The sequence below is a fragment of the Budorcas taxicolor genome, chromosome 18 (genome assembly GCF_023091745.1).
Source record: "Budorcas taxicolor isolate Tak-1 chromosome 18, Takin1.1, whole genome shotgun sequence".
Lineage (NCBI taxonomy): Eukaryota > Metazoa > Chordata > Mammalia > Artiodactyla > Bovidae > Budorcas > Budorcas taxicolor.
Window position 1 is genome coordinate 40,836,369 of NC_068927.1, and position 12,528 is coordinate 40,848,896.

General features: G+C 38.2%; 1 protein-coding gene across 1 annotated transcript in view; it reads left to right on the forward strand.

Annotated features, from left to right (window-relative positions):
• Positions 1-12,528, forward strand: part of PHLPP2 (PH domain and leucine rich repeat protein phosphatase 2) — a 58,443-nt gene that overhangs the window by 1,104 nt on the left and 44,811 nt on the right. Inside the window, exon 2 of the mRNA XM_052656513.1 lies at positions 6,181-6,458. Coding sequence (XP_052512473.1) covers positions 6,181-6,458 — 278 coding nt within the window. The remainder of the gene's footprint in view (positions 1-6,180; positions 6,459-12,528) is intronic.

A 12,528-nucleotide genomic window follows, 5' to 3' on the forward strand; every position in this document is an offset into this window, starting at 1 on the left:
AAATACGTAAACTAGGTGTCCTGGAGAAGGAATGGAATTCCTTCTAAAGTTCTGGAAGAGGAATTAGCAGTATTTAAAACTTGCCAGAGAAAAGGAAGAGAGCAAAGAAAATTTAGATTTGGCGTGTTTCGAAAATACTTTGCAAAACAATGAAAATACATCATGTTGAAAAATTTATTAAGTAATGGTCTTTGGGATTGAGAGTGCGCACCATGTACTTGCTACTAAGGTTATTCGTAGGACATCACAAAGATGGCAACACTGAAAAAAATAGTAGATTTGAAACATCTGGTGAATCCACGAAACCACATAAATTAGAACTCTGTAAAATAAAAAAAATTTTCTGCCAATCTTAATACAGGAACTTGAAATAACTTTTCATAGTTAACTTCCGCTTCCACATAGACTTTTTACATATTTATTGTAAACTATTTAATCATGTTTTAAATTTAATTACTCAGAGGCTTTGGGATATTTAACTGTAAGGTCACAAAAATAGAAATTGTGAATGAACTTTAAAAAATTCTGCCGGCCTGGCTTATCAGGAAAGGGCAAGTCTGAGAGATAGGTAATGCCCTCTGGCCTTGAAGGTAAACAGCCTTTGCTATTTTTACAGCAACTATTTTTCCATGGGGAATGAGATGTGGGAGGGAAGGAATTGAGAAATAAGGATCTTTATTGAAGATTCCCAGCGTCCTACAGTTCCAGGAAAAGATCCAACCTACTACTGGGGTTCCAAACTGGAGGCCATTAGAAAGATTCCAGAAATTAATACTTAGTCTAGTGCTGATCTGGTGGTATGGGAGGCTAACAGTGTCTTAAGACCTTTGCATTCTTGCCAATAAACGGGATTGACTGAAGAATAGGTGCTGTGTGTTTTTTTACAAACAAAAGTTGACTTCAGTAGCTGAGCGGTTGAACTTTGTGCCAGGTGAAAGGGGAAAGGAATACATAAGTAGAAGACTTTCAGAATCTGTTGTCTCCTAATACTCTTCTCCAAAAACCCTGTGAAAAAGACTTATCATTCTTTTTTGTAACTCTTCTATTGCTGTTCAGTCACTAAGTCGTGTCCAACTCTTTGCGACCCCATGGACTATAGCGCACTAGGCTCCTCTGTCCTTCACTGTCTTTTGGAATTTGCTCAAATTCATGTCCATTGAGTCAGTGATGCCATCTAATGATCTCCTCTGCTGCCCCCTTCTCTAATACTTAATATCAAATAATGAGCATCAATTATAGCTAAGCTGGTGTAACTTAGTCAGGTGAGATCTAGGGCTTCCCAGGTGGCTCAGCGGTAAAGATTCTCCCTGCGATACAGGATGTAGGAGACATCAGTTCAGTCCCTGGGCCAGGAAGATGCCCTGGAGGAGGGCACAGCAACCCATTCTGGTATTCTTGCCAGGAAAATCCTATGGACAGAGGAGCCTGGCACACTATGATCCATGGGGTCACAAAGAGTAGGACGCAACTGAAGTGACTAAGCACGCACACACCACTGTATGGAGTATTGGAAAATTTGATTCAGAATTTGGATTCAGAATCTTATTTAGCAAATTGCTATTTAGAATATAGTCCTTCATAACTGTAGTTGGAATATAAGTATGATATTTTTAATATTCTTTAAGATTATCAGGAGTATACTTGAAGCAAAAATTTCCAGATGTTTGCTATAGTTTAGCTTTTTTTTTTTACTCAGTTTAGTCGCTCAGTCATGTCCAACTCTTTTACTTTTTTTTTTTTACTGAGTCTGTATAATAAATGAAGTTATAGTTCATCAAGTCAGTGACTGCTCTGAGACCTGTTTTTTCAATAGTAGTTTCAAGTTTTTATCGAATTGATGTGCACATGTGGTTTTTAAAATCAATCACTAACAAAAAGATTTTAATGAACTGAAATATTCTTCCTCTCTTTATCTCTTCCATCCATTTCAAGATATTCCTTAGCATGTGTATTCCGAGATGAGCCCATATCATTCTGAACTTTTGAATGTGGGAACACATATCCTGCTTTAGGATATTTCACAGTCTAGAACTCACTGAGTATGGAGAGTTACTTCAGTAGACCTTGTTCTACCATGCATGGTGTGAAGTCGCTCAGTCGTGTCCGACTCTTTGCAACCCCATGGACTGTAGCCTACCAGGCTCCTCCCTCCATGGGATTCTCCAGGCAAGAGTACTAGAGTGGGTTGCCATTTCCTTCTCCAGGGGATCTTCCCGACCCAGGGATCGAACCCCAGTTTCCCGCATTCCAGGCAGATGCTATAACCTCTGAGCCACCAGGGAAGCCCCCAACTCTACCATGCATATCTAGAGTTAATTGTGTGTGAGCGTTTAATAGTTTTATCACCTTTGAACTAGTCAGGGCTAGCCCTCAATGTTGTCTTCATTTTTTAGAGGGTGGAAAGTGTAAAACTGAAGTAAGTACTTAGTTCATCGCTTCCTCTGAAGATTTCTACTATCTAGAAATATCTTTAAATCTTAAATGTGCTCTTAATACACTTGTTTGATGGGAGGATGATTATGGTTGTGTTCCCTTTTAGAGAAGCTTGTCAGTAGTTCTTATATAAGAAGAGTAAGTGAGGAAATAAAGTATTTTCAATCTAGCAATTCCAGTGGAATAGTGATTCAAAAAGCTACAGGCATCTTAAAGGAGAGAACTGACCTTCCCAACACTTCCTTGATGGTTTAGGTCATGGAGAAGGAAATGAAGTGAAGTGAAGTCACTCATTCGTGTCCGACTCTTTGCAACCCCATGGACTGTAGCCTACCAGGCTCCTTGGTCCGTGGGATTTTCCAGGCAAGAGTACTGGAGTGGGGTGCCATTTCCTTCTCCAGGAGATCTTCCTGACCCAGGGATCAAACCCGGATCTCCTGCACTATAGGCAGACGCTTTACCGTCGGTAATTCAGCAGTGACTAATGATAGCTAAGGGCTTCCCTGATGGCTCAGTGGTAAAGAATCTGCCTGGAGTCCAAGAGACTCAGGTTCAGTCCCTGGGTTGGGAAGATTCCCTGGAGGAGAAGATGGTAATCTATTCCAGTATTCTTGCCTGGGAAATCCCCTGGACGGAGGAGCCTGGTGGGCTACAGTCCATGGGGTTGCAAAATAATCGGACATGACTTAGCGACTAAACAATAATTATAGCTAACCGGTTCATCTAGATTTTTCCCAGAAGGCTATGCCTTGGTATCTAGACCTTTGAATGCCCATTGAACAGGTTTAAGAGAATATCTACTGAAGTTCTAACTCAGCCGTTTATTTTCATAGGGTAGAATACGTCATATAAAAGGAGATACATTCTTTGACCAACAACACATGTGTTTCAAAAGCGTAACTTTCTTAAAGAATTTATGTATAGTCTTTTAAAGGAAATAGATATTCACATTAAAAAATGACTGTTAAACATTCTCACCAAAGAAGAATCATGGTGAATTAATGTAATACCTCCTGGGGTCTGCCTTGACTTTTCTAAGATTGAGAAGGTTAGTGGGATATTGTTTGACCTTAAGTTTTTTTAGGGATTCTTTCTGATGGATTTGTGGAGCAGTGTCCATGGCCCTCACGATAGCAGTGAGTGAACTTTCTCTCCACTGAAAATGCGGGGTTTCTTTGCATAAATGTAGCTGTACCATATGGAACACTGTTTTCAGAGGATCAGTTGATCTTTCCCAAAGAATAAAAATAAATACTTAAAATCAGTTGGTTAATTATGCACTGGTTAAGATTATTTAGTCATGCAGATATGATGGTCCCTTGTTTATAAGTGCTTGAAAGCCCTTTGTTAATTCTAATATGTTCAGCTTTGAGAAAATGCTCTTGATGAGAATAAAGAGACCTAGTTCCCACTTGTAGCAGGGCTTTACTCTATTTATCTAAAGTTAGTGTCAGTAATAATCCTCATGGTTTTGGTTTAGCCATACTGCAACCCCTGAGATCTATAAAATGATCAATTTAACTATTATCCTAAATTTAAACAGTGAAGCCACTCTCATTTCTTATTTTTCTTTCTCTCCACATGGGGAATACGTTCTTTTTCTTCCCCTTTCTTTATCATCTTCAGAGATTGAATTTTAGGTGCTGCTGCTGCACCTTCAGTCGTGTCTGACTCTGTATGACCCCATAGACGGCAGCCCACTAGGCTCCCCCGTCCCTGGGATTCTCCAGGCAAGAACGCTGGAGTGGGTTGTCATTTCCTACTCCAATGCATGAAAGTGAAAAGTGAAAGTGAAGCCGCTCATTCGTGTCCGACTCCTAGCAACCCCATGGACTGCAGCTTACCAGGCTCCTCCGTCCATGGGATTTTCCAGGCAAGAGTACTGGAGTGGGTTGCCATTGCTGTCTCCGTTAAGTGCTACAGTTATCTTCAAATATTTAATCTCAGTAAGTACAAGAATAATATCAGCTTTATTATAGATATTTCTGTTTTCCAATGAGGAATATTAGCAAAAGTATTTGCTTTGTGGCTGATAGAAAGGAAAGATTATAAGGTTTCCTATTAAAAAATGGAGATTTTTTTCCCCCCAAGTTTATTCAGCTTCTTGCCAGAGCTAGTCAGGCTTCAGTAGGGACCAGGGATAAATTTCTGTGATATCAGCTGAGTTGTGCATGCATCTCTGTGCCACCTAGGCTCTAAGGCACTATAATAGTTTCTCAGTGTAAAACAGGAGAAAATACCAAATAATTAAAAACATATGGTGATTTACATAGTAGTGGAAGTATGTTTAAGGTGAAAAAGTTCTGCTGAGGAGAGAGTAATTAATTCTTTTTCAAGATAGGAGAAAATGGGAATGGGAGACATGGAAAACTCCATAGAGAGGGTGACATTTGAGTAATTTTGAGGAATAACTACTGAGGTGGACAAGATGGAGGAGGACTTTTCAGATAAGTCATGGAATTGTGAAATAGTTGGTGTTTTGGGGGAGTTGGATATGACTGAAACAGTGAAAAGCAGTGGGGAGTGGACCAGGAGAGGTGCGTCAGAGTAACTATTTGTGGAAATTGGTTTTTTTATTAAAGGGAATAGAAATGGCCCATTATAAAAATAGAGCAGGTCAATATTGATCTTTAGAGACGAAATGGCAACCCACTCCAGTGTTCTTGCCTGGAGAATCCCAGGGACGGGGGAGCCTGGTGGGCTGACGTCTATGGAGTCGCACTGAGTCGGACACGACTTAAGTGACTTAGCAGCAGGAGCAGCATGTTGCTGCAGCAGTTGTTTTTGCTTTGAGGTGATGTGATTTTACAATGTATATGCATACCTAAGTTTTCAAATGCAGCAGGAATTTTTTTTTTTTTAAACATGAGAATGGAAAGAATATTTGTGCAGCAATGTGTTGATTCTGTACTTGCTTGTTTGGGATATAAGGCAGAGGATGAGGACCCTCTGCCTCAGATGTATATCTCCATCTGAAGTTTTCAGATGGAGATATAAAAAAATGTTTATTGCAGCATTGTTTTTCACTGTTTCCTACAATGAAAAATTAGAAACAATCTAAATGCCTTTAGCAGGAGAAGGGATAAATTTTGGTGTGTCATGCAGTGGAATGGTATTCAAAAGAAAGAGCTGGGTGTAATATCATAGATATATTTCTAAACCAGTGTTGAGTCAAGGGGAAAAAAAATGACAGGGTGAAACATATGTATGTCAGGTTTTAGATACAGTTTTAAATTATGTAAAACAATATTAGATAGAGTTTATAGATGTATACATATAGAGCAAATGTAAAAAAATGCATGGGATGATAAACAGTATAGTGGAGTGTTTGTTTCTGGGGAGGGAGAAGAGAAATGAGGTTTTAGGTAGTGGGTGGCTTTAGCTATATATGTAAGGTTGTATCATATATATGTTCTTTAGAATAATGATCTGAACTAAATCTGGCAAAATATAAAAGTTTGTGAAAGTTAGGTAGTGTGCATACTACTGTTGTTCTTGACATTTTTCTGAAAACATAAAAAAAGTGTCAGAAGATGATGGGCAGAGACATGAACAGCTGCCAGGAAAGAGAATGAAATTTTCTAGTTGTTGGGATGGGCGTGGCAGGTGCAGAAGGCTCCATGAGAGGAAGTGGTACCCAGCCAAGTATTGGTGAATAAGGAGTGGAAAGGTGGGGTAAGGACCAAATATGTCTAACTCAGTCGGACAGTTGGACTAACGATCTCTTTTTCTTGACTTTTTTTTTAGAGAAATATGAAGCGCAATGGGAGCAGAAATTGTTTGAATAGGAGAAGTAGGTTTGGTTCTCGGGAGAGAGACTGGCTGAGAGAAGATGTGAAGAGAGGCTGTGTTTACCTGTATGGAGCAGACACGACCACTGCCACTACAACCACCACTTCCTCTGCTGTCTCCTCCTCCTCTGACTTACATCTTGTCCTTTGCACAGTAGAGACACCAGCATCAGAAATTTGTGCTGGAGAGGGAAGGGAAAGTCTTTATTTGCAGCTTCATGGAGACCTGGTCAGGTGAGGTCAGAGTTTTACCATTAATTCTACTGCAGTATAAGTCATATGTGTTTCTGCTTGGAAGTGGGCTTTAGGATTTTATTTGTGCTGGAGCTGATGATGGTTATAGTCACAAGGCTTGAAAATAGACTTGTCCTTAGAATGCTGACATTAGAATCCTTGAATTTAAAAAGTATTAGAGGAGGAAAATTTGATAGTTACTTCATTTGGGTTACATCATGGGTTGAATATCTAAATTAACAATAAATAATTTTTTAAGTTTTATTTTCTTTTTAAAAAATTGTTTATTTTTATTACTTTTGACTGTGCTGGGTCCTCATCGCTGTGCACAGGCTTGCGCTAGTTACGGCGAGCCAGGGCCGCTCTAGTTGCAGTGCGTGGGCTTCTCATTGCATTGGCTTTTCTTGTCGTGAATCATGGGCTTTAAGGCACGTGGGCTCAGTAGTTGTGGTGCATGGGCTTAGCTGCTCCACAGGATGTGGGATCTTCCCAGAAGGGACAGAACCTGTGTTGCCTATGTTGCAAGACAGATTCTTACACTGAACCACCAGGGAAGTCCCTGAAGTTTTATTTTTTTAAATGATACAGGTAAATAGAATGAAATAAAAAGGTATAAAAGGAAATAGAGAATGACAAGTACCTATGCTCATGCATGAGTAGGTGTCACTATTTGTATATGAATTTTTAAAACTGATGGTGCTATATGCAGTGCCTTGTCCACTCACTATCTTAGATACCTTTCCATATTAATATTTTATAATTTTCATTTATTTAATGGCTACATAGTGTTCCATTCTACAAGTCTACCATAAATTTAGCCAGTCTCCCTTTAGTGGGCCTGTAGGTTGTTAGCAGTTTTTTTTACTACAAGCACTGCTGCAGTGAATATCCTTGTACCTGTGATATTTCTCCCACTTGGAAGTCATCGTAGGAATGGAATTGCTGTCTCAAAGAATATGTGCATTTTTTATTTTGATAGATATTGTCAAATTCCTCTTCATAGAAGTTATACTTTGATGAATAATGTAAAAGTATACCTATTTCACCCTTACTTTCTCCAGAACACGTTAGTGTTAAATTTACATGTTTTGACTTCCTCACGCATGAGCACATACTAGATTGTGAATAGAAATGATTGTCAACAGTTTTTAGAGAACTGTAAATTCAGCATTCCAAGGACAAATCTTTTTTCAAGCCTGAAAACTTAGATGTTTGGAAATCTGATAGGAATTTTGTTATTTTAATTTTCATTTATGTGATACAGTGAGGTTGAGCGTATTTTCATAAGCTTAAAAGCCATTTGTGTTTTCCTTAAAATCTCTTAAAAATGCGAAGAAACAAAGTAGTCTCGAAGTAGTCTTATACTGTGCATGTGAACTCTGATTCAGCTTTTAAAAAAATAAAACTCTATTAGCAGCTCTTTGAGTTATACCTCAGATAAGAGCTCCTTAAGTGCCTTTCTCACTTCCCCCTTTTCAGTAATAAGTAAATGTCTCCAAACAGAATTTCAAAACTGTGGATTCAATACTGTTGAAAGTGAGAAAGGAGGCTCCCGCTTCCACCTAAAAATGTGGTAATAATAGTAACATTTAGCTGAGCTAAAAATTGATACCATTTTAAAAGTCTAAACTGAGGTTTATTATGTGTTCCTTTTAGGATTGGACTAATTCCTGAAAAAGTAGATTAGCACTTGAATGTTTTCCTTGTTCACCAGTTAACTACATTTCCTAAATCCATTTGTAAAATGAAAGGATCAGACTGGGTGATCCTTAGGCTTTTCTAAATCTTAACACTGATTCCGATCTAATTTTATCAGGTGGAAAGCCTTGACCTACATTATAGCTGGTAGTGACTGATGGAGTTCAAGTATTTAAACCTTAGACTTACTCATCTTTATACCAATGTGAATGTATACAGAGATATTAGAAAAGTGGAAAAAAGCTCACTAGAATTGGTTTGCTACTACTAAGTGTATTGTTAGTTAAGAGTCCAAATGCAATACAATTTACTTTTGTGAACCTAAACCCTCCTTAAAATGGAGAGTGTAGCTTTGATAATTTTGTAATGAAATAGCTCTTTGGAAACAAAACAATGAATTGATTACAAAATAATGAAAACACTATTGAACTGTGGTTTGAAGATATGAATATATTTTTTCCTTTTTCTAAAATTAAAAAATTTTTTTTAATGTTTTATACAATTTTTAAAGGTTGCACTCCATTTACAGTTATTACAAAATATTGGCGGTATTCCCTGTGCTATACAGTACATCCTTATAGCATGTCTTATACGCAGTAAACTGTACCTCCTACTCTTCCACCCCTGCCAAACCTCCCCTGACCCCCTCACAGGTAACCACTAGTTTGTTCTCTGTGTCTGTTGGGTCTGCTTCTTTTTTGTTACACATTTACTAGTTTCATTGTGTTTTTTTAGATTCCATGTATAAGTGGTATCATACAGTATTTGAGATATGAATATATTTACTTTGCTGGAGTAGGAGATAAAGAAGTCTCAGTTAGCCAAAGAAACAAATATGATGATGATAGATTTTAGCTAACATTAAGTGCTTTCTTTTGCTAGTTAGCAGGCTTACTGCTTTATGCATTTTTTTCTCCTTAACTCTTCACAGTAACTGTAAGAGAGGTAGGATTATTCCTTCTCAGTGAGGAAAACTGAGGCTTTTTGAGAGATCCGGTAGTATGTTCAAGGTCAGGCAATATCTCTTCTTTAATTATTGGAGTGTAGTTTACGATCACTGTAGAGATTTTGGAAAAAATGAAAAAATGTACAAAGAAATAATAATTTCCAGTACTTAGACTTTTAGTAGATTATCTCATTTAATCCTCATGACACTTTTATGAGGTAAATATTCTCCCCATTTTATAGATGAGGGAAATGAGTCTTAAAAGGGTTAATCGTTTCATCTAGAATCACTCAGCTGGTGAGACCTGGAATTTGAACTCTAGATTCTGACACTAGCTTCCATATATTGCCTTCCCCTTCCCCCAACACCCTGACATTTTTTTCCAGCTCTTTTTCAAAATTAGTAGGTATGTCTAATTTTTAAAAATTACGTAATTGGACTCATACCATTTATTTGTTCAATTTGATTTACTGCTTACCTCAACTAATTTCCTTGTGTCATTAAAAATCCCTTAGATACCAGTTTTAATAGCTACAGAGTACTCTATTTTATGCATATGTTGTAACTTATTTAAAACTTGAGAACTAATATGCAGTAATGGCTTAGAGCTTGGGTTCTGGATTGAGAGCTTGTGGGTTCAAATCCTGGCTCAGACTGTTAACTGTGCAAATGACCTAATGCTTTGTCTTCAATTTACTAATCTATACAACGGAGGATGATAATATTTATATTATAGAGTTATCCAAGGGTTAAATAAAGTATACATGTTATGAAGATTAAACGAGTTTATACTTGTAAGGCTTCTTAAACTCTAATGTCCACCTGGGGAGTTTGTTCAAAGACAGATTCTGATTCAGTGGCTCTGGGGTCTGTGTTAAGCTCCTACGTAATGTGCTACATTTTGAGTCTCAAGGAAGTAAAGTACTTAAAATGATTCCTGGTCCTAGTTAGTGTTAACCTCTTTGGGTTGCTTCAAGTCATTCAACACTCAGAAATAGTGTGATAACTAAACTTTGCCCATGAGTTTTTTTTTTTCTCCCCATTTATCTTAAATTGTTGATTTCTGTGGGCTGGGTCCTAGAAATGGGATTATTGGCACTAAAATTACCCCATTATTTTTCCTAAATCATCCATGATTTTCTTCTTTCCTTACTCTTTTTTAGTTATGGACTTGTCACTTGAATTTAACTGAGGGGTTATGAATTTATAGAATTTTAGCACTCGAAGGAACCTGAGAGAGATACCTACTAGGAAAATGAACCCGACCTAACAGCCCTGCCACCTTCTGCCCTTTCCATCTGGGAATATGTGTGGGGGCCTCGCTTTTGTCGTCACAACTACAGGAGAGAATTACCAGCATTTAGGGAACAAGGGCCAGAGAACCTTAATATCCTCAATGTGTGGGAAAGTCTTGTACAGCAAAAATTGTCCTGCCTAAAAGGCTAGCAACTTCCCCATGGGAGTCACAGAAACCATTTTCCTTCGGTTTATAGATGTGAAACCGAGGACTGGAGAGGTGAGGTCCACAGCGCATTCCTGCAGCTGCGTGGTGCTAGAGCTATAGCTGGAACACAGGTGTCCTGTCTCCCAGTCCAGTGTTCTTTACATAATGTTTGGTCTGTCTGTTTTATTGGACTGTTTAAGTGATAAATGACTCACTAGTGAAGCTTAGTGTAATCATTGCCTTCTCTTTGAAAAGTTGTAACAACATTACCTTAACAAAACCAAATGCCCTTTGGCTCATGGTCATATATTTACTTTTATTTTTAGTCATCAAAATGACTAAGATTTCGGTGCTGATACACTATTTTTTAAGATAAGTTAATAATTGATAAGATATGTCTAGCAGAAAGTTATGCCCTTGCGATTTGGAATCCTGAGTTGTAATTCCTTTACTATCACTGACTTGCTAGGTGACCTCTTACAAGTATCTGAAGTTTCGTTTACCATATTTTAACATTTAAAAGGGGAGTGGAAAGTCCTGTTTCACAATACATACTGAGCTGATTAACTCTGAGGTAGGAAAAAGATTATTTTTGTTTTGTTTCATATTTCTGTACTATTTTAAACTATAAAAGAATGTGTTATACGTTAAGTAATTTGTCTTTTATGAAAACTTTTGCTTTTACATTTTAGTTTTTCACTTCTGAAATCAGTGTGTGTTTTACATTTGTTGGTAGGTCATAGTCTAATTGGCAGTGTTTTTTTTCTTAATGGTTATTGCAATGCTGTCTGGTTTACTGCGATACAGTTCTGACAATAACCACCCAGACTTTGCACAGACTTCCTTCACAAGTTAAAGGACATTACACCTGCAACTATCACAACGTTATTGCACCCCTTCAGGTTCAGTAATTCACTAGAATGTCTCACCAAACTCAAGGAAGCAGTATTTAAGATTACTATTTAAGTATAGGTGTTAGTCACTCAGTCATGTCTGATTCTTTGTAACTCCAAGGACTGTGGCCCACCAGATTCCTCTGTCTGTGGAATTCTCCAGGCAAGAATACTGGAGTGGGTAGCCATTCCCTTCTCCAGGGGATCTTCCCGAACGGGGAATTGATTCTCTATTGGCTGAGCCAAATGAATACACACATAGGGAGCATCCGTATTACCCTCCCAGCACATGTGTTCATCCATCAGGAAGCTTCAGTACAGAGTTTTTGTTGAGTTATAGGGTAGGATTGATTGATTTAATCCTTGATCTTGTGCTTGAACTCAAATTTAAATCTCCAGCCCTCTCCTCCCCCAAGATCGGGCTCATGTCAAGCCCCAAGCCTCTCTTCAGGAGGTTGGTCTTTCTGTGACCAGCTCCCATCCTGTGTCAGCTCATCTCTTAGCATAAACTGAGAGGTGATCCAAGGCGCTTGTGAATAACTAAGACACTTCCATTACTCAGGAAATTTCAAGAATCTAAAATCCCTCTCACAGAAACCAAGGACTACAAAGACTAGCAGGATTCTTATACAACAGTGATGCATAAAATAGTGTATCTTTGAAATGAGGATGTATCAGACTAATGACGTACAGTAATTTTAAAACATAACTTTTTACATTCCTGGTACAAGTTAACATAGGAAGTACTTTGAGCTCTCTTCTGCATAAATTATTTTAACTACATTTAAAAATAATATTGTTTGCCTAAAGGCGAGGCTTTGTAAGGAAATTGACGTAGGTTCAAACCCTGATGCCAAATGTACTAATTATGCGACTCTCTCTTGTAGTTATTTCCTAGTTTTGTAAAATGTGAGACACTTCTAGCATAGTGTCTGCTGCTGCTGTTGCTGCTAAGTCGCTTCAGTCGTGTCCGACTCTGTGCGACCCCGTAGACAGCAGCCCACCAGGCTCCCCCATCCCCGGGATTCTCTAGGCAAGAACAGTGGAGTGGGTTGCCTTCTCCAGTGTATGAAAGTGAAAAGTGAAAGT